General features: G+C 43.8%; 1 protein-coding gene across 2 annotated transcripts in view; it reads left to right on the top strand.

Annotated features, from left to right (window-relative positions):
* Positions 1–1,012: 1,012 nt before the first annotated feature.
* Positions 1,013–22,644, top strand: part of GPM6B (glycoprotein M6B) — a 103,479-nt gene continuing 81,847 nt past the window's right edge. For both annotated transcript variants that reach the window (XM_077781607.2, XM_085584845.1), the window contains exon 1: positions 1,013–1,169. In XM_077781607.2, the coding sequence (XP_077637733.1) occupies positions 1,166–1,169 (4 nt within the window). In that variant the 5' untranslated portion in view covers positions 1,013–1,165. The remainder of the gene's footprint in view (positions 1,170–22,644) is intronic.

Genomic DNA, 22,644 nt, shown 5'->3' with positions numbered 1-22,644 from the left:
CCCCGAACTCCCTGCTCTGTTACTTCCAGGGTCCCGTCCACCGAGTTTTCCCAAAGCCAAGACGCCAATTCCTGGCAGTGCTTAAAGAATGACGGAGTCCCTGCGAGCACGGTGGCTCACGGCTGTGTGGCTGAACGCCGCTCGTGGCGGCTCCCGCAGTGCTGCGTGACGCTGGAGAGCGCCGAGAGCGCTTCCCAAGGGCCGAGGAGGCGGGAACCACATTGCTGAGCACGGCTCCAGGCACCAGTGAATGAAACGATGCTGCGCTTGAGCGCACAGCTCCCTTGCCGTGGGCACAGGGAAACGTGAAGGGGCAGGTGCCTCTGAAGGTCAAGGGTGCCGGCGGCTCAGGTTCCCGAGGTTTTGCGGGCGGGCGGGTCAGGCTCCCGGCCGCGGGTCAGGCTCCCGGCCGCGGGTCAGGGATCCCGGCCGCGGGTCAGGGATCCCGGCCGCGGGTCAGGGTCCGGCCGCGGGTCAGGGATCCCGGCCGCGGGTCAGGCTCCCGGCCGCGGGTCAGGCTCCCGGCCGCGGGTCAGGGATCCCGGCCGCGGGTCAGGGTCCGGCCGCGGGTCAGGGTCCGGCCGCGGGTCAGGCTCCCGGCCGCGGGTCAGGGATCCCGGCCGCGGGTCAGGGTCCCGGCCGCGGGTCAGGGTCCCGGCCGCGGGTCAGGGTCCGGCCGCGGGTCAGGCTCCCGGCCGCGGGTCAGGGATCCCGGCCGCGGGTCAGGGTCCCGGCCGCGGGTCAGGCTCCCGGCCGCGGGTCAGGGTCCGGCCGCGGGTCAGGCTCCCGGCCGCGGGTCAGGGATCCCGGCCGCGGGTCAGGGTCCGGCCGCGGGTCAGGCTCCCGGCCGCAGCGCCGAGGCCGGTCCGAGTCACGCCGGGCGGACCCGAGCGCGAACCCCGCGCGGCGCAGCGGCCGCGGGAGGGCGCTGTGCCCGCCGTGCCCGCTGCCCCGCGCGGCCGGGCCCGCCCCTCCGCCCCTCCGCCCCTCCGCCCCTCCGCCCCGCCCGCCCCTCGCTCCCGCCGCCGGCGAGCCCAGCCGAGCCCGCCAGTGCGAGAGCTGCGGCCGCTGCCCTCCGCCAGCCCGCTCACCCGGCACAGCCCGGCACGGCACAGCGAGCCCCTGCCCTGCGCCCCCCGCACAGCCCGGACCGCGCCAGCCAGCCATGGGTAAGCGAGCAGAGCCCGCGCCCCGGGGCAGCCGCGGCGAGGGTGGGCGCGGGGCAGCCCCGGCGGGCAGCGCAGCCGCCTGTGGAGCGCCCCGGCGGCGCGGGCAGGGGGAGCGGCCGCCCCTCCGCCCGCCTCGCTCGGCGCCGCTGCCGCAGAAACTCCGCGCAGGGAGCGGGAGCGGGCACGGGCGCGGGGTCCTGTCCGGCGGGACAGCGGGACCTCGCTCGCCAGCCGCAAAGCGCTCCCTTCCTCTGGAAACAAATCATTGGTGTGGATGATGGTGATAATAATGCAGAATCTGTAGCTTTGGAGCCGGCCCGGAGCTTCTCCATCCCGTGGTCCATCCCGCAGAAGCCGAGGAAGAGGCGCGCTCGGGGGGCAGGGCTGGCCGTGGGGCCGGAGCGTGCCCGGGGCGCTCCGCGGTCCCGGTGCCGCCGCCCGGCGCTGCGCTCCGGCTCGGTCTCGCCCGGCTGCCCGGGCTTACGGCGGAGCGGGGGGCGCGCAGCCCCTCTCCGCCACACCCGCGTCCCCAGAGGTGCGGTCAGCTTTTTGGGGTGTGAAGTTTGGTCGGGAGAGGGGGATTAGCCTCGGGACACAGGCAGGAGAGGGAGGTGCTGAGGAGAGAGGAGTGGGCAGTGCTGGGTGCTCCGTCTGCCGGCCGGGATGCATTTTGGTGTGAGCGTTCGGGAATCCTGCGGGCCGTCGGGATAACGTGCTGCGCTGTTCCCTCGGCAGCGGTGGAGGGAGTTGGGTGTGGGTGGAAAGTGGCGACTTCTGTTCCCAAACTTATGAGGAGGGTAGCGCTTGCGTGAGTGTATTAACAGGAGCAGAAATGGGGCCCTAGGGAGGGAAAGATCCGTAGTGCACATGGGTCCGTGGGCAGTCAGCACTCATCTTCAGTATTCCCATCCTTTCAGCATGGGACTTTTAGTATATGGGCTGCTTCCCGCGAAATCTCTTTCAACCAACAATACATCCAAGTTAATTAAGCAGTAATGATAGTTAGGAGGTTGGAAAAAAGAAAGGGAAATACAGCTGTATCTTTGGTCTGGTTTGCCACTGGCATACTATTGCTTAGAGGTTGCAACTGCTAAAGCAGAGCTATCAGTGCGTGCCTAAGTGTTAATATGCACACACTGATACTGGCACTGTCTCTGGTTTTAATTAAGAAGTAAAAAAATTAATTACTCAGCCAAAGCTAAAGGAAGCTGACAGAATTCCTATGGTTGCTACTTTGTTAAATTAATTCGCATCACCTAATTCCCTAATTTCTAAATGCTTATTAACTGCTTTGTTCCCTAGCTTAGTGAAGATCAGACTCCTCTAATATTAATGTCTTTTTACTAAGCTTTTTAGAAGTTTTCTACACCCCTTTCAGTGCATGGTAAAGTACTAATTCCTGTATCCTTAGCAGCTCTGATGATTGAAACAAACCAACCAGCTGTATTAGCAGCATTAAAAAGCTTATTTTTTGTGTCCATGTTCTGATATTTATTTTTTAGATTATTCTTTTCCTGTGTGAACTTTTGATATTAAATGAAACTGCAAAGTGGGCAGCCCCTCCTCTTTTCTGTATCTTACCATCTTCCTCTTAACTTACACTTTTACTGGCATGGGTTGATGTCCCGTAAAACTTGGAATAGGGAGTGAAGAGGGATAGAAACAAAGGAATGTTTTTACTGTCTTATTAAGGGAAGAGTATTGATTTCCATGTAAAATTTTTCTTAAATGTCTTTGCTGTAAGTGTATGAAATTGGTTTTTCTTCAGTGAATTAAGCTGCTAGCAGTTTGAAATCAAAACACTGTTTTAAATCTTCGTGAGTGGTTCACCTTAAGGAGAAGCCCATCTTTATTTCAGTCCTAAAATCCTAAAAAAGTCTTACACATTGTGGGTCTGCAACAGTGTGTGAAGTATATAATTTATGTCCATATAGAAGGTGTTGTCCTGAATGTAGCAGTTGGGGAAAGGGGAGTAAAGCCAAGGAAACTTTTCTTGAACATTTTGCTCATAATGATGATAATGACAACACAAAATTCCAAGGTCTGCCGAGTTCATTGCTTAGAAGCACTGTTGGATGACCAAGCTGTGCCTGAATTAATGGCAGTTTGGGTCAGTCAGGAGAGGGGACTTGGAGCAGAAATTTCATATGAAGTACTTCAAAAAGAAGTCACAAAAAGAAGCCTTTGTCAGCTGGTGATCCAGTCCCCCATGAATACAACGTTTTGTTTTTGTCATTGCATAACTGTTGCCTTGGCATTAGGTAGACTGAGGCTGATGTGATTGTCTCACCAGGCCTTGTGTGGAGCCCCAGTGTCCAACACATTCCTGATCTCATGGCAGGGATGTGTTGGACAGCCTCTCATTAAGGCAGTTTGAGCTGTCCTTGCTCATACAAAACTTTTGTGTAGGACTGGCTTACCCAGGCTGGGTTTTGTTTTCCTTTTCGGAGGCTGAGAGCCCTCTAAAGCCATTGCTGTTCTTTGGGCTTTTGGCTCCCTCAGCACTTCTGAAATTTGGGCACCCTATTCTCAGAGTTGGATAGGGTTTGCACTGGCTGGATGGAGGGTGCTCAGTACTGACCATTGCTTTGTGTATCTCCTGTGAGAAGCCCCACCCATGGGATCTCACACCTGTGGCACACACTCTCTAAGACATAGTCTTTCACTTAGAAGGTGGGGAGGGGGCTATTATTTTACAAAATGAACAAAAAAAGCAAAACGTTTTGGTTCCTAAAAGTTTGAAAAGCATGATGCAACATAATTTCTTGGGAACTGTGTGTTTTTGTAGTTTTATACTTTTTCTTCTTTGTACTCTCCAAACTGTTGCTTTTTACCTAAAAGAAAAAAAAAAAAAAGTGATTGGAGCTATGTGGGTACATATATTGTATTTGGGTTGGTTGGTTTTTTGAAAAGAGATATTGAGCAGAACACTGTCTGCAAACGGAGAATGATCTTAAACAATCTGTGTTTTCACTATATTTACAGGTTCTTCCTCATCCTCTTTTTAGGTGTATGGTTCTGTAATACAGGATTTCTTCCGTCCTGTGTATTAATTCTATATCTGATAGATCTTGAATTGTTACATTTCAGAAGAACATACTGGATAATAAATTGCATCCCTGGGAGGTCTGAATTGTCAGTGCCTGATTGCCTGTCTTTTTCAGAGTGTTTATAGAATTTTTAAAGCCAGTTGAAGTTACCAGGTGTCTTAGAATCATAGAATATTTTGGTTTGACCTTTAAAGATCAATTAATCCAATGCTCTGCTATGTGCAGAGACATCTTTTCACTTGCTCAAAGCCCTGCCTAGCCTGATCTTGAACACTTCCAGGGAAGGAGTATCCAGGGATTTGGCATCCACAACTTCTCTAAACAATATTCAGTAATATCTAAAGTCTTTATTCTAAAAAAATAAGTTCAGTGTCCATTTCAGGATAAGGTGAAAAAAACCTTGAAAGCAAACCCAGTGAAGACCACTTCCTGATATCACATTTTTTTCCTCATACAGCAGTATCACGTTATCTGAGTGGTGCACATTTTCAGTAGCGAGGTCTGAGGTACACAGTTGTTGAAGGCAGATGCAAAATAACTCCTCTTATTGTATTTCCACTGATAGTTTTTGGTTAGAAATGTGTTGCTGTCTTTTCAGAAGTGGGAGAACATTGTAGCTGCTGAAATTCCACTGAAGCAGAGCATTTGCTGAGGGAGCTGCTGTGTGTTGCTGCGTTACCTCACTCCTCACAATGGCTGCTCTTCCCACTGATGGATTTCTCTTCTGTCTGACCTCCCCCAGGGGCACCCCAGCTGTGTGTGCCCTTTGCCTTTCCTCAGACATGGCCACAGCTGGTCCCCGTGAGTGCCTGCCCTGCACCTGCCAGGCAGCACAGCACCTTGCTCCTGAGCACAGCTCCTCACACCGCTCCTGCTGGGCACCCGTGCAGAGCCATGGAGCTGCCTTCCTCCAGCCCACCTGTGAACAATTCAATCTCTTCGTGGCCTCACAGTGTTAATGTTTTGGAAGATGATGGAGCACATGGCATCTCTCTGATGTTCCAATCTGATGAGGTGTGTGGTGAGACATCTGGGAGGTCATTTTCCAGGGTTTGCTTATGCATGCTTGTGGCTGCATTGGTTTGATAGAAATCAAGATTCTTTCTGTTCATCTGGCTGGTTCGTTAAAATCCATTTGTGTACAAGTGCCTCTGGGTTTGCACTGGTGTGAGCAAATGTAAGGAAAGATAGTTTAGTTTCCATGTGGAACATCAGAGATGTTTGTATTAAAGTGATGGGTCCCAGCTGAGCCTTCAAGCTTCTCTCTGTAGAGCTGCAGAGTCCTCTGTGGGGAGGATTACTGGGTAAGTTCTCACAGTGGTCAAAGGGCAAAAGAGAGCCCATCACATCCATCTTGTAAGTTCTCTTCTTCCAGGTCATGTGCAATGTAGCCTGTGGCCCAAAGGAAGCAGACTTGGCTTGACAGGACCCAGAGAGGAATCCACGTGTCCTGATTCTATCCCAGCCTTTATTCTGCAGGCAGGTGTGAACTTGAGATAACCTTGGTGCAGGAGTAGCTGTGCCAATCAAAATCCTGTCACCCAGTAAAAATCCTGTCACCCCTTCCCTGTACCCTGTAAACACAGTGGGCATCAGTGTAGAAGTCACCATTCAGTGTAACAAATAGGTAGCATCTTGTGTGCCACTTAATTCTTAGCTGTTTGTTGCTTTCTATTGCTGCTCTGTCTTGGTGCTTTGGCAATCTTCCTCTCCATAATTATTTGTCTCTTGGGTTTTAGACTCAAAAGCTTGCATGGAGAGCTGTGGCTTGGGAAACATTTACAAGCAACACAAAGAACTATGAGAATTCAACATCTTTTGTTCTCCCTAGTTTTGGAGCTGTTTGACTAGCAGCAAATTTCAAAATGTGAATGGAGCTTATGTTTCATTAACAGAAGGCTGTGCCAGCCATAGAGCTATTGATAGGTACAAACCTCGGTGCCTTTCTCTGCATCACTTTTGGGCATATTTGTTTAACGCTTTGATAGTTGCGTGCATGTCACACTTAGAAATTTTAGCATAGATTTATACATACAGAAAAGGACTTTCAGATGTGTTTGTACTTTAATATTTGAGATTTTTTCTTTTAATTTCTTTTTCTCCTGAGGGAGGAGGTTGAAAAGGACTGTGCTTCAAAGCTAGCTGGGATTTGGGTCATGAGCAAGACCGGACTTCTTGAACTGATTTGAAGTATCCAATGTAAGATACAGCCTTCATAATTTTGTTTGGGGTTTTTAATGTCTGTTGAGTGCATAGAGCAATTGCTGTGTATTGCAGCCTAAAGCTCTTGTCTTTGAATACACTCCTTCAATGGCAGTGGAAATACAAGAATTGCCCTGGTGTAAACCATACATAAATCAGAGCTGGATTGCACTGAAGGCAAACAGGGCAAAAGTTTTGCAGGAGTAAGGAAGCAGCTGGCTTACCTTCCAGGTGCCGGTTTGTGGATAAACAGAGAGAAAGGACAACTTGTGTTAACAATGCAGCTGGTCAGGGGATCCAAACCCTGAATAAATGATGGCAGTTCAGCCAGAGGAGGTTTATGTTTTGAGTAGTGCACTGGTTTTCTCAATACTGGAAACATACACTTGGGCTTGTTGGTTGTTTTGTTTAGCTGGGACAGTGGAGCCTGTCCCTGGTGGCTAACTGGGGAGGGGTCTGACTCCCTCATGCTGACGGCTGACTGGGGCTCTCCAGTACCTGGCTTTACCCTTTAGTCTGTGTTTTTGCCAGCTTACATGCTAACAAATTCATTGAGGCTTCTCAGTCGTGATGCTGAGTGTGTATCACTTAGCTTCTGGCTGCAGGTGAGCACTGTTTGCCTGCAGTCACCTGCTGACACCCTTTGACACCCTCTGGGAGCCCACTTGGCCGTGTGGCTGCTCTTGTGTCTTAGTTCTTGCTTCCAGAGAGGTTTCACATGCTTTTTTATTATTTTTTAATTTTGTGGGTTTATATGTGTTTTCTGATTGGGCACAAATGTTTCATGGCATAAGATAGTGCTTTCATCAACTTAAGACTTTTTTTTTAAATTTCTTAAATTCAAGGTTCGGGAAATTTCTGTAAGGATTTTCTGCAGTGGAATCCTTGGCACACCCCATGCCAACAAACACTGTGCAAGTCTGAACTAGTGCAGAACACTAGCTCGATCTTCAATACTTTTTTGTAAACTCTTTACTAAAGCAGTTTTAATTTTCTTGTTCTCTGTGCTTTCTGTATCTTATATTTGTACTTTCCTTTTTCTTTGTTTCATTTTTTTGAAGGAACAACTTTTGGAAGGTTTTAAGGAATCGCTACTTGTGTCTAAACTTACGCTTTTGTTACCAAAACTGTGTTGACATAAATGTCATGCACTTTCCCAAACAAAATCGTAAAATGAGTTTTTGTATTTGTTAAGCACACAGCTGAAAATAAGTTTGCCACATGAAACTTCCCTTGTGGGAAATTAAATGCTTTTCTTGAGCTGTTTAGGCATGCATTAAAAAAAAAAAAAAAAGTCGTGAGGAAATAGAGATGTCTAGTGGGAGTATTTTGGAGTTCTTTTGGTGCAAGCACAGGGATCTGCTCCAGCACATCTGTCAAGAACCCACGACTTGCAAGGTGTAAAAACAGGAACACTTAATGCAACATCTGCTCATGTTCTGTGATGGGCACAAGTACAAAAGCCTGGAAATCTCTGAGATATTTGTCATGCCATGTCAAGAGAATGTAACAGAATCCAGTCCATATAATTGTCTGTTACTGCCTGCTCTCCAGCCAGTGAAGTTATTAGGTACTAAAGCTGAGAACTGTTACATTGAGCCAAAGTTTTGCATAAGCAAATGCGAGGAATGCAGTGCAGAGGGGGTTTTGCTATGTGTGACTGATGTAGCCTGTGTTAGTAATTATTTCCCTTATGCAATGTATATCTTCACTTCATAGACATTTACTCCATAGTGTGCTGAAATTGAAATGGTGATTTCTCATGCTTGGTAGTTGTCTGATGAAAATCCCCCAATTCAGATTATTTCTGGAGACTTAAAAAAATAAAGATGTGGAATAAAAAATACCCAGTTAAGTAGTTTCTGCTGGGTTTAGCCTCCAATTTTTTGTTTCTGCCTTTAAATTATTTTTAAACAGTTTGAAAATACCTGTTTTTCTCCTCAGACTTTATGAGAAGCATACAATAGATACTTAATCTTTAACCTTCTCCTGAAATTCTTTGACATTTTTCATGTTATCTGCCACTGATATGCTTGCAAAACCATGCTTGAGAAATTGTTGTAATCCACCACATACTAAATTCCTCTTATTCCTCAGTGGAAACCTCAGGAAAGCAAAAAAAAAAAAAAGAATAAGGAAGGAATAAAAAAACTCTTGAAAATGCTGATTTAAAGTAGCTGTGACAGACTGAAGGTACGTATTCAAGGAGTGGGTGGGACTGAAATAAAACACAAATGAGGTAGCAGTGCGAGTTAAGACTCAATTGGTTTAATCCTTAAACAGTCTGCAGATTTCATTAAAATTATTTTATTTTCTTGTAAAACTTTATTTGTGGCTTTTTTTTTGATGTTTCCTATGGCTGTCATCATAAAATCTGCTGAATGTTTTCCCATAACCATCCAGCTTGTCCAGAATGGTTTAGGCTCTTTCCATTCTCCTCACAGAGAGGAAGTGCTGGATATCATGGTCAAACCTTATCCTCTCTCTCTAGGCTGTTTTAGGTTTTGTGGGCAGGGGATGTGTGTGGGTAGATAGTTCCCTGCCCCCTTATTCCTGTTGGCATTTGAACCTCTCCTTAAGACTTTCTCCATGAAGTGACATCCAGAAGCTCTTGCTGGTTTTGCACATGTGCTATTCACACATGGCAGATGAGCACAGCTGTGACTGTGACTTGTGCTTCCGAGTAAGTGATGTACCTCTCTTAGAGACAGAAAACAGGAAAGACTTTAAAAGAAACAGCTTTAAAATAAACAGAAAGTCAAGAGACACTTTCTTAAAGCAAAATTAACTGCTTTACTGAAGGGAGGTTGGAGTCTTAGATTTCTATTTCCACAGTAACAAAAAGGCATGGTACATGTGGAATATAAAGTGTTGTTGCCAAGGCTAATGGAAATGTCCCAGCTGCTGTTAAAGCCTGACATATAACTGTGTTAATTACTGCCCACCGAGTCTTCCGTTCCTATAAGAACGTGCAAAAAAAAAAAGGTTCAGGAAAATGCCAGGGTAGTTACAGTCAGCACTAGTTACTTGTCCCCCTTACAAAAACACATTTAGTTGATAAAACTGCTTTGTTTCATGTTTGATTAGTTGATCTTAGATAGCATTGGTATTTTTTGGTGTAGAGATACCTGCAAAATTGATCAGTATGACGGCTGTAGGATAGCTGTCTACTTTCTGAAGATTACCTACTCTCTTAGAATTATATTCAAAGTGGTTAGAAAATTAGAAATGTTCCTTATTTACTACAGCGTTATTAGGGTTTAATTGAGGGATGAGAATGGAAACAATCCCTGAGTTTCTCTTGAAAAAAAAAAAACCCAAGGAAACCCTACCAGTTACTTGCAAGTGTAGCATCTTTGTTCATTAGTTGTTCCCCTGGCCTGCTAGGCCCTCTGTGCAGGACTACTGAGAAGAGGCTGACAAGGATGTCCTGGTTTTGGCCAGGACAGAGGTGTTTTATTTGCAGTAGCCTTGAGGGGGCAGAGCCTGGAGTCCTGTGTGTACATCTGGGTTGCTATTCTATACCACCCACATCACTGCCAGGGATGGAAGTAAGGGACTCCTGCTTCTGGGAGGAACGTGTCCGTGGCTTGTGGGGTGTGGAAATGTGGCATGTGGAGGGTGTCTGCCACTGTTTTTGTTGTGCCTGCTGGTGAGCAGGTTTTTGCCTGTAAATCACCCTCTCTTTATACCCTTTTTTTATTAGTGTTGTTACTGGTACTGTTAATTTTCTTATTTCATTGCTGTTTCTAGTAACTTGTTCGTATCTCAACCCATAATCTCTGCTTTTTGTTTCCCACCAGAGTGGGGGAGAAGGGGAGTGGCTTGTTTTCTTTTAAGTGGGAGTGCTATACTGGGAAGTGCCCTTCCTAAACCAGGACAGTGGACTTAATAAGACAACACAAAAGGGGAAGAGCAGTTCTCTGGCCAAAATGTGAGTTCCCAAAGCACTCCTTCCTCTTTCCCATCATATAAGGCAGGTTTATAATTTGGAAAATGCCATCATGCTTAAGTTCTTGTTTACTGTAATCCTTTTAATAATACTCAATCCTTAAAACTCTTGTTTTTTAGGGAAGAGACTGGTAAGATTAGTAGGAGGGAAGCATGCCTTTTTCCTTCCATATGTGTTCGTGAGCGTGACTGCTTTGCCCACTTCCCACATGGTCAGTAGTCTGTCTTCTTCTGCATGTGTGAAACATCCCTTATGTTGGCTCCTGTACCTTGTAAATAAAGTGTTTTCTATTGCCTTACTCAGAAAATATGTCAAGCTTTTTGTTACATATGCTTCATTGCTCCAACACTTGAGCTTTGCATTTGCATGTGGTTCTTAGATCTCTATGGAGAGAGATTTATTCTTCCTATCCAAGTCTAAACATGGGAGAAAAATCATGGAATTGTAGGATGGTTTGGATTGAAAGGTGCCTTAATGATTATCCAGTTCTAATTCCCCTGCCATGGGCAGGGACATCTTCCACTAAACCAGAGCTCCATTGAGCACTTCCAGGGATGGAGCGTCCACAACTTCCTTGGGAAAACTGGTTACAGTGTCTCACTGCCCACACAGTAAAGAATTTCATCCTAGTATCTAATCTAAATCTGCCCTCTTTTCAGTTTAAAGCATTACCTCTTGTCCTATCACTGCACTCCTTGGTAAAGGGCCCCTCCGTATCTTTTCTGTAGGCTCCTTTCAGGTACTAGAAGGTGCTACAACATCTCCCCAGACCTTCTCTTCTCCAAGCTGCCCCAGGCCTTCTCTTCTCCAAGCTGAACCACCCCATCTTTCAGTCTGTTTTCATAGGATGCTCCAGCCCTCCGATCATCTTTGTAACCCCATCTGGACCCGCTCCAAAAGGTTGATGCCCATTCTGCGTTGAGGCTGCTGCACCCCAGAGCTGGATGCAGTGCTCCAGCTGGGGTATTGCACTGGCAGAATAGAGGGGCAGAATCACCTCCCTCAACCTGCTGGCCACACTGCTTTTGATTCAGCCCAGAGTAGAGTTGGCTTTCTGGGCTGCAAGTGCACACTGCTGGTTCAAAGTCAGTTTTTCATCCACCAACAGCTCAGGTCACTCTTGGCAGAGCTGCTTTCAGTCCACTCATCACTGGGCCTGTATGCATGGTTGAGATTGCCCTGACTCAGGAGCAGGACCTTACATTTGGCCTTGTTAAACTTGCCTTTATTTGCCATTTTAACACTTATTTTCTTGTGTCAGGCTAAATCACTGACATCACAGTAGTATCCCAAAATTTAATTTATCCTGAGCTGTTGCCTCTGGTCCCAGAGACATTCAGTATAGACATTTTGGGCACTCAGGTGACTTACACATCATGAGTGGACTTGTAGCAGTGACCTGTGCTCTTCTGTGGCAGACACAGATGGAACTGTGACACTTAAAGCCATCAGGCTTGGCAGCTCTTGTGTTCCCTGCTTTGTCCTGAAGGGGACAGCTGGGAAGGGCACCCTGGTGACAGCCTGCATCTCAGGCCTTCCACAGCACTTGGGATGTACCGTACCAGTGCTTCCTGCTAGGGGATACTGGCAATTAATTTAAAATCCTTCCCCTAGGTCATCATGACTTTAAGGAGCTTTTGCACTTACTCAGAAACTGCCTTTCTTCCTTGAACGTGACCTGCCAAGGCAGCTGTGTTTCTCTTAAGCACTGAAGTTAATCATACAAAACATGAAGCTTGAGAGGAGATCAGGATTCCAGCACTTCTTAGTTGTGTACTCACTATCAGCATCCCTTCTGTGGGAGACTAGAATGATCAGGAGATTTTGTGGCTGCAGGACAGTGTAGACTGTGGCTTGGACATCTGATGCTTTCTGCAGTGGCTTTTGAGGATGGTCCTCATATGGCCTTTCTGGGCTTAATGTGAAAGAAGACAAGCTTTCTTTTTTCTCCGTGTGTCTTTTTGTTGTTTGTTCTTTTATTTGTTTGTTTTATTAATGAAGTACAAATGAAAATAAGCTCTTCAGATGTAACAGTAACATTGCATAAGAGGGTCCTCCTTGAGTTTGTGGAGGATGCTGACATATCCTTTGGTTATGTCAAGTCCTGTGGAGTAGATGGCTTTGAATCAGAGGGTAGTGACAATGCCTTTGTATATGCTATGGCACAAGTTGCAGAGTGTGAAAATCTGGTAGTGTTCTGCCTAACTGTGTAGCTTCTGTCCTCTCAGGGTTACGTTGTAACCTAAACTTAACCTCTGTTCACGTAATCTTAAATTGGTCATTAACTCAATCACACATGCAGACTTTCATTTCCAGTTTTGCTTGGGAGCACCAACTCTTCAGTCTATTTTCATGCAGCTGTGTGTGGGCTTACCTGCACTTGCATGGTAGGAGTTTGCTCAAGAAGTACCTTCCCAAATGTTAGCCCCAGCAGCTGTGTTCCCCTGCAGACACGTGGAAGAGGCAGGGCAGCACTGCCAGCAAGCATCACCACCGTCTTTTGTTTCCCTCACAGCTATGGTGACCCTGGATGTGAGACCAGGAATGTATGCACTGGAGATGATTTAAGGAAATGTGCAGCACTGCATACTAATTGGTTCGGGTCATGGTACTCACAGGATAAGTGCAGCAGCTTCCTGCTTCCCAAGTGGTTCCTCTGGTTCTGATGTGAACGTCTTTGGCTCATGCCAAGAAAAAAAAACCTGCATAGTAATTAAAATTAACCTGACCTGCTTTAGAGAAGCCTGGTTTGAATTAGGGCATGATTATTAACTCTAGAAGTATTTGGCTTTGCTAAATCTTTCCCTTTGCTTGCACATTGTTAGCTTCCTGCCATTCTATCAGCTCAGTAACTGGGGTAAGTATCTGTTTATATGAGACCCCTCATCTCTGTAGAGGAGACCAAGGCTTGGCTAACACTAAGCACAAGCCTTGGTGGGACTCTGTCAGGGCACCGAGCTTGGTGGCTGTCTCATGCTGTCCCATCTCCAGAAAGCACTAAGGGAGTAGAAAATAGGGAGTGACAATATAACTTTGTGTGCATAACTTACCAGAATGCTGTTCTTCTCATGGGTGTTTAAAATAGTTAACATAATTGGAGTTTACAGCATTAAATCCAAGTCCTCTGAGCTTTAAGGGCATTGCCGTTTATATCTCTGTGTGGGAAATTCAAGAAAAGCAAGAATGCAACAGAGTTTTAATCTCAAACCATGGAAGCTTCATCAGCTTGAAGGCTCAAAGTCCCTGGCTTGTGGTTTTCATTCCCATGAGCTAGATGATGTGCCTGTTTTTTCTTTATATGTAGATGACAAGGTTTTGATGTGTCTTCAAGCCCTCTGTTGGCTGGGTAATAGACGAACAGGAGTTTTCATTAAAAAATGCAGCAAAGCCTTTTTGAAAAATGACCATTTTGCATTGGGTTGTCTTTCCATCAGGTCACAACTACAGAGTGACAGTTTCAAGGTCTCACATATGATAGCTGTGCTGCTCATTTTCCAAAGCATTTTTCAGACAGGACCCATTGGGAGCTGCTGAAGTGTCTTCCCAAATTCTTCCCTGGTGTAGTGCCTGGATGCCCTGATGCTCCTTCCTTGTTCTTCTGTGCCATACAGTCATGTGGTAAGGTCCTCCATGACTGATCTCTGGTGATGGAGTGAATATTCTTCTTTTTTCACCGTTTCTTTGTTTTTATAGTGTTTAAAAAGTTGATGTTGGCAGAAAAACAAAAACCAGTAGGATTATTTTCTGATCCAAACAAACAGGATATTTGAATTAGAAAGGTCTTTCTCTCAAAAGCTGAAATATTTTTTGGGGGAAAAATGTTTAATATGCACATTGTGTTATGCTGCCTTTTTTTTTCCCTCTGAAAGAATTGTCTCTACAGATTGATCCTTAGTTTGAAGGCTTGTATTGGACATTCCTTCAGCTTGGGAACAATTGGAAAGGAAAGCAAATGTGTGAGTGGTACAGAGAGGCTGTGTTTTTGGCTGTGGCTTTCCCTGATTCTTCCTTTGAAGTACTAATTTATCTTTAGAAAACATGAGAAATTAGAGGTCACTAAACATAGTTTCCTGTGCTCCTACAAAATTATTAACCACTGATAATACCCCAACATTGCCAGTCCTTTCTCCCTTTTTGAAGAATCACATTTTTGCAAGATACTGTTAACCCCCTATAGCTGTAAGGTGTCTCAGGTTCCCCAGAGAGCATCTCTTTGATGTCTCCTTGCTTTCTGTGCAAGGATCAGTGTCCTTCAGAAAGCTGCAGATGCCTAGTTCTTTAACACTGCAAAATCTTTGCTCTTGATTCCTGATCCTATCAAGCCATTGTCTGTTGTAGTCCTTGAATGCTGAAAAAAAAAATCACAAGACTTGCTATTATTTTGGAGGCTTTTGTTTGCTGTTTGTTTTCTGAGCATTTAGTGGCTGGTACTTACTTCAAATTTTCCTTCTGCCATGGTGATGAATAGAATTTTTTTTTTCCATAATAGAAGGTGAAGGCTTTCATGTATGCTTTAGAACTGGGACTTGAGCTGGGCACCAGATCTTGATAAACTTGCTGATGGTATTGAAGAGGCAGTTCCAGTGTAGCTAGCATGTTTCTTCTTACAAAACTCTAGTACCTTTGCTGTTGCATTGGGGAAAAAAGGCTCAATGTGTTCCACTATACCTGCTCCTGCTTTTTATGCTCTTCTCTTTCGTACAGGGATTTACTGTTGCAGATCTATAGGAAAGCACAGAGTTCAGGCAAACACTGAGCCTCCACAGCCTGTGAAAGATCTATGTTCTAAGGAAGCATATCTAAAATGAAATTGTGGAAACAAAACAGCAATCTCTTCTTGTGGTAGGTGGTACCTGTTTGCTGTCTGGAGGAGAAGTACTGTGGTATACCACAGGGACGGTACATCTTTATTCTGAAAATACGTTAAATGAGTTTCTTCCCCCATCTCTTCCACCTAGTCAGACAAGATCTTGCTATTTATTTTCTTCATTTGAGTGATGTCATATGTCTCTCTGATACTTTAGTGCATTCCCTCTTTGGTCATTAAAGAGGCTCCATCAGTTGTTACATCTTTGTTACAAATGTGTAGTTTAATGTCAATAAATTTGAGAGTATGAGAATGGGGATTTTCATAATATTCCATTAAGGAAGTGTTTCAAGACTGATGTAAGGGTCATATTCTTTTGCTTTGCAAGCTCTGCATTTTTCAGGCAAACTTTGCCATAACAGAGCAGTTAGGAAGCAGTGGTTAGTGGGTCAGACAGGCCCAGGGGGCTAAATTGGGGTTTGCTCAGCCAAATGTTAGTGCTATTTAATCAACACTGAATTTTGTGTGCAACATTCTCTTCCTTCCCCAAAGCCATAACAAAAAAAAAAGGGTGTTCAATTGGGTCATGCACAACATCTGTCCTTTACTAAACCAGTTAGGGAGGTACCCCAGTGAGAGAGGAGGAGCTGCCTATAGCTACTGTTAAAGCATCTTTTCACCACTGTGGCTTTGGCAGTCTGGGACTAGCAGCTGTTGATGAAAATCTGTGTGCAGTACTCAAACCCCAGTTTAGAAGGAAAAGAAGAATTTCCTTTCAGATTTTGTGCTGCATTTTTACAATAATTGCAAAATTCCAATAAAACTGTGTCATGAATATTGGGAGTGACATTAATTTGCAGTGTTGTGAAAAAATTGCATAGATTTCTTTTTGCCCTATTCAGCTTCCTTAGGTGTTAGGCTGCTTCACACTAAGGAATTGTTTTGTCAAATATCTCTGCTGCCACCTGTTCAGTCTCCAGTAAATGTAATTAATGTGATGGTAGGAATGACAGAGGCTTTGGCCTCTCTTGTCTAGAGGGTTTATGTATTCTCCACCACAGACTATGTGTTAATTGGGTTAGCCTGATTTGGTTTGGTACAGACCTTTTTTGACAAAAGGCTCCATGGAGGCCAATTTAACTTTTAAAAGTTCATTGCAGTAAAAAAGCCTCAGTGAACATATAGTGCAGGCATCTTTGATTGGAAGTTTTTAAGTTCAACTGAATTTCTTCCAGTTAATGGGAATTTATTAAATTCATCACTCAAAGCAGGCTGAGTCTGTGCTATATTTTAAGCTAAGAATCACAATTTACTGGATACTTATTGGTGACTGCTGCAAAGGAACATAAGAGCAAAAACAGGTAATTTTCTTTATAAATTTCTGAAGTAATTCAGTCTTCCATGAAAAGAAATATGAGGATCTACTTTGAAGAGACTCACAAATATGACTGAAGTCCAGCTCTTGGCCCTACACAGGAGAGCCCCAAGAGTCACACCGTGTGCATGATTATAGTGTTGTCCAATCACTTCTTAACTCCCTCAGGCTGGGGCTGTGACCACTTCCCTGGAGAGCCTGTTCCAGTGCCCAACCACCCTCTGGGTGAAAAACCTTTTCCTAATATCATGTCTAAACTTTCCCTGACACAACTTCATGATGTTCCCTCGGGTCCTATCACCAGTCACGAGAGATCACAGCCTGCCCTGTGCTTTCCTTCATGATGAAGCTGTAGGCTGCTGTCACTTTACTTTTGCAAAGAACAGGAGACTTAACCTGCTTTTGCCTTGTTTTGAGTGAAGAGCTTAAAAATAAAAGCAGTGATTTTTTTTAAGGGGTGGTTTTCTACAAAATATTGTGGCAGTGGATGACTTTCCTCTGAAAGGCCCAAACAAGCAGTTTTAAAGGTAATAAAGATTGAAGTGGATATCTCCTCCCTGGAAAGCCTGGACTAGTTGTCTTCTCATAATGGTCAGTGTTGGCCTCTCCTTTCCCATTATATGGCAAGCTGCAGAGAGGTGCAGAGGGTGCAAGTGGAAGTATCAAATGCATATAAATAAATGTATAAAACCCAAAAAACCAAAAACTCAAATATGCTAGAACACAAAACCAAATGCACATTTATTTAAATGACTGACTCTCAGAGGAGAGCTGTGTTTCAGGGTACAATCTGTTAGTGTCACATCCTGATTAGTATGAAAATTTGTCCCAGCTCAGCAATGCACTGATAGACAGGTCTCCTCAGATGCATCAACAAGCAGCCTTGAGAGCTTGAGAGGCAATACTTGGTGTACTTGGCAGCAGAACATACAAGGAGTCTGCTTGCTCAGGGTCTCTGTGTGCATGCTTGTGTTAAAAGGCATGTCAGAAAAGTCCTGTGCACAGCAGGCAGAATTTAGCTGATTTGGGACTTTGCAGTAGTGATTTATTGCTATTGCAAATGCTTGCTTGCTTTAATGGACAGGAAAAGTAATATTTTGTGTTAGGCTTAGAAGCAGGAAAAAAATGGTTTGGAAGAGTGTATAAAGCATGATTTGGAATAATTTTTATTTGGCTGAAACATTGCATTAAAGACCAAATGAAAGACTTCCTTAGCTTCATTTTTTGGGTAAGTAATTACAGAAGTATGCATTGGTATGTGATAATCCAGGAAACAACTTCTGATTATAATGAAATCTATGAAACATGATTTATGCTATGAGCGCAATCTTGGAAATGTGATTGAAGATCACTAACATGGAAATGAATTACAGTGCAATTTGGATACAAATTATTAAGCTTATGCAGAGAAATTATTTGTGAAATGATTACTGGCCCCTAGCAGATGTTTCAGGCTAATAATGGGGCAATATACATACAAACTTTGACTTGGAATTCTTTTTTTTGTTTCAGAACCACACAACACTTTGTTTTCCCAACTCTGTTGTTACCACTGGTTTCTATCTAGCAACCAATTGTAACAAGAAAAAAACTTGATCTATGGTGAAAATTGTAGTATAATTTCAAGTGTTATGCTGTTTCATAGTTGCAAAATACATTAATAAAAACCAGGGCTTCTAACAGTCCTATATGTGTTGGGAAGTGCTGTATTGATTACGAATTACAAGGACTGCAGGAGAGCAGACTTTTCTGAGTTGCATTTTTCAGTCTTTTGTAAAAACATCCCTCAGATGTGAGTTAATTTTTCAGTAACAAATGCTAGTAATTCCACTGCAGCCTTTCTGGGTAATAATAATAATTCTTCTATAGATAACTCCCCTTGTATGTGCATTTAATAGTATCAATTAATGCTGTAATTGACATTACAGCATTATTTCAAAACTGCATTATATTGTGAATAAACTTTCATCTCTGAAATGCTGCAACTCCTTTAGATGCAGCCATACTTAAACCTACATGTAGCAGCTAGGTGGCAGAAACTGTGCCTTTTTAAAATAAAGTGGTACTATAAATGCAGCAGTGTTGCTTTGTAGTGACTGTTCAGTTTCTTTAAAAAAAATTGTGATACCTTTGTACTGCCAGAAATGTATCCTTTGAGAAGACAACAGTAAGCAACTTCCTTCAGTTTTATTAATGGTATCTTTTCTCTGAGTGTCTGAATGGTCAGAAATACATTCTTCTGTTGCATACCTGCCATCTATATGGTTATAAAAGAAAAATAGCTGAGAGATGTCATCATGTGCTTTTATAATTGTGGCATTCTCAGTGTCTGCTGCATCATTTACCTGTCATACCTTGCACACCTAAATACATACAACAAACATGTGAGTGTGCCCCTGTAGAACAGAAGCCTAGAGTGTTAACTATTTAAAGCAGGGACTGTTTAATGGGTTTGTGTATCAATGATGGCTCAATCTGATGGGTTTTTCCTCTGCATTGGCCCAGCAATGTGTGATGGTGCTGTCTAATCTTTGAGCTACCTGTGCTGTGGCAACAGCAAATAATATTTCAGCATGCACCATCTTATCAAAGTTACACAAGTTAGAGTCCAGTAGACTTACTGAAGAATGACTAAGTTATTTTGTGTGACAGGTTGGGAAATAAGTGCCTTGTTACAAAATATGGGGTATTTAAGAAAGTGCTTGTGGATGCAGAACTTCTGACCTCTCTAAATGGACACTTCATGTGCAACAGATCTCTTAACACTTGGCTTTCCAAAAACCTTGATTTCTTAACAGCCAGGTTGGTTAGAATTTGTAACACATGAGCTGCAAGGTGGCTCATTTGTCGTGATGTTTAACCTTCATTAAATGGGACACTAAATAGGAGTGTATAACATTACTGGATTCAGAAGACAACATGCAAGTTTTCCTCATAGCTGAAATTGTCAAGAGTTGGGTGTCCTAAAGGGCAGTGAGAGGGATTAGTATCTTACATGTATTGAACACTGAGGAACACAAAATCTTATGTGGCAGTTGAATAATTTGTAGGGTTATTGTGAAGCCCTTTCAGTCACTCTTGCTTTTTAATGTCAGTTTTACACATTAACATTATTGAGAGAGCATTATGGTTTTGACTACAGAAAGTGCTGTCTGATTAAAATGTTCTTGAGAATCTTCCCAAGAGCTTTTCTTTATAAGAACAAGCACATTAACTTAGCAAAATGCTAAGCTGTTCATTAAGGCAGTAAGCTCTAGCTGCCAGACTCAAGTTATTTACATGAATTTGAAATCATAGCTGTACCTGTTTCTTGGGTTTATGGCTTTGAGCAAGTGAGTTGAATTCTTTTAGGCCACTTCTCATTCGTTTACGTATTCAAGATGCTTTATGGGCAATTATTGTCTTCAAAATGCTTCAGTGGCTAAATGGAGAGTGATATTGGAGAAGTTTCTCTATGGAAACACGTGACTGAGAGTTGCAGATTTGATTCATGCTTGTTCTTAGCATTATTAGCTAGTGTATGTGTTTGCACTCTCCAAAAGAATGATGTCTGAAAAGACTCATAAATCACATCTGTTTGGTTTCTTCTGTTGCAACCATGAAGTGGAAGACTGGAAGGCAAAATGGGCTGTAGCTGAGAAAGAGGCACTTCTTGCCTTTAAGAAACCAATGGCAGATTTTTCATGCAGTTTAGTTTGTTTCCAGCGTTCTCATGGCACTGTCCTCTCTTTCTATGTGTGCTTGTCTAAATATGAATGACTTACAGTTTTTTAGCATTTTAGAGGAGACAGACAAACAAAATGATAAAACAACCCCCAAAAACTAAGCAAGAAAAAAACATAGAGAAGTCTACTGCCACTTCAGAATTTTGACTTGAAGCTCTCTTGGGGTTCTTCCACCTCTGGAGTTTCATAAATATGAAGCATGTCCCAGCTGCCAACCAGCCTTTTACTAGTTTCTGTGTTCATGTGGGAAGGCTGAGTTCCATGGTCATCCAGAGAACAGAGGGACCTCAGCCTCTGTTACGTGACTGAGAAGAGGTGGCAGACAGGGTTTAGGGTTTTGAAAAGAGTAGCTGCATTTCCTGGAGTTCGTATGCTTGGCTACTCTTGAATGGAGAAGCTCTTGTACTCCTTGCTGGTCTTGAGACATGCAGTCCCTTCCTCTTTGTTTACCGATCTTTAAAGATTGAACTTTTCCTTGTGTTCAGCAAGTAAAGTTAGTGTAGTCTGTCAGTGGCCATCCCAAGGAAGGGAGAGAGCCTGCAGCTGGAGCAGGGAAGAGGTACATCTGCTGTGGGGCCCTGGTCCCTGCTCCACTGGTGGCTGTGTGACCTGGGTTAAAGAGGAGAGGGAGCGGGTGGTGAGCAGGGGGATTACACTTAGAGATGGGAAAGGCTGCACATGGAAAAGTGGAAAGTCGTGGGAAAAGAAGCACTTCTTGCACATGAAGTTAATAAAGGAAAAAAAATTGTCTAAACGGGAAGTGGGTTAAAATTTGTGCTTGGAACCCTGTCAGTTAAATCTTGATTTATCTCTTCACACAACTTCTGTGTGTAGTTCAATATATTATTACTGCCATAGATGTCAGTATATGCATTTTATTTTGGATACGTAATGCTAGTAATGCAATGTGGCATAAATCATCTGGAATTTAAACTCATGTTGTGCCCATTTCACAATTTAGTACTTCTTTCTACTGTTAAATTGTGTTATGGTTTAACACCTGTTGGGACAAATTGGGCTACATGGCAAACTGTGAGAAGGAAAGTATGTGTGGCTATTAGTCATTACAATTTTAACTGTAGCTAATTTCTCTTTGTCTTTCTCCCTCCCTCATTTCATAAACTAATCTCAATTTTGGCTTTACAGCCACTGATTTACATGTATGAGGAGTTTCTCACCTAAGCAGCCTCTTCTCTAGCCTTATGGAAGAATTCCTCATGAATTTAATATGGAATTCACAGTCTGGTTTAAAATAATTTGGAAAGCTATATCAATGCTTTACATTTCTCAAGGATGCAGGTCATCATGGTATTTTCAAGCCAGATTCTGCTATCTCTTCTTCATCAACAGTTTTCACTGCAGAAAGGTCCAAATCCAAAGGTTGAATGTAGCAGGTCTAATAAAAGCAGCAGAATTTTACTCTTTTTGGCTTTTACCATGTCCACTGTGAACCTGAAGAATGCTTTTCCATCATGTTTGTGAGATAATCCCTTTTTTTCCTGCTTGATTTATTTCTAACAACTCTGAAGGCCAACGAATATGGTATTTTCTGGAATGAAGTGTGTGTTTGGAGGCTGGGGGGAGTGTCAAGCTGTTTTTTGTCCTTTTGTTTTGAACTCCTCTTCCACAGAAGACGCGGTGTCCTACAGACAGATAGAACAATGCTATATTCCGCTTTAGCGTCGAATCACAAGCAGGGTCTTTGGAATTAAAGTTGGCGAATTGCCTGGATATGTCCAGTTTTTAACAAGCATTGCTTTGTGCATTAGCACCCTACGCTTCCTCCCTCCCCCCAGTGCTGCCACTGAAGAGAGGAGGGGAAACAAAAAAAAAAAAAAAAACCACCCCAAACAGAATAAAAGCATCTGTTAGAGTGAAAATGGGGAAGAAAGAAGGGATGAAAAGGGCAGAAAAAAATGTATGCCAGAACAGCTGTCAAATTTGTCAAAAGTGCTAGAGAGCTGGACATTTTAAGTTAGTCATACTCCTGAGTATCTGATTACCTATGTGTAATTTAATTTTATTTTTTTTTTAACGTTAGGAACAGTGTAGATGCAGCACAACTTTTTGTACAGAATGCAGCTCAGTTTTCATCAGGATGTCTGAGTGCTCATTTACCAGGACTTTGTACCCAAGAATAAGCATGTGAAAATTTGACACTCACATGTTCTTTCAGGGAAGGGCACTGAAGCTGATAAAGGCTCTAGAGAGCGAGTCATATGAGGAGTGACTGAGGGGGCTGGGGTGTTCAGCCTGGGGAAAAGGAGGCTCAAGGGAGACCTTACTGCTCTCTACAACACCTGACAGGAGGCTGTAGCCAGGTGAGGGCTGGCCTCTTCTCCCAGGTAACCAGTGACAGGATGA

Source organism: Lonchura striata, chromosome 1, assembly GCF_050655825.1.
Source record: "Lonchura striata isolate lonStrDom1 chromosome 1, ASM5065582v1, whole genome shotgun sequence".
Classification (NCBI taxonomy): Eukaryota; Metazoa; Chordata; class Aves; order Passeriformes; family Estrildidae; genus Lonchura; species Lonchura striata.
Note: the sequence above shows the minus strand (reverse complement) of the source record. Positions and strands in the feature narration are given on the sequence as shown.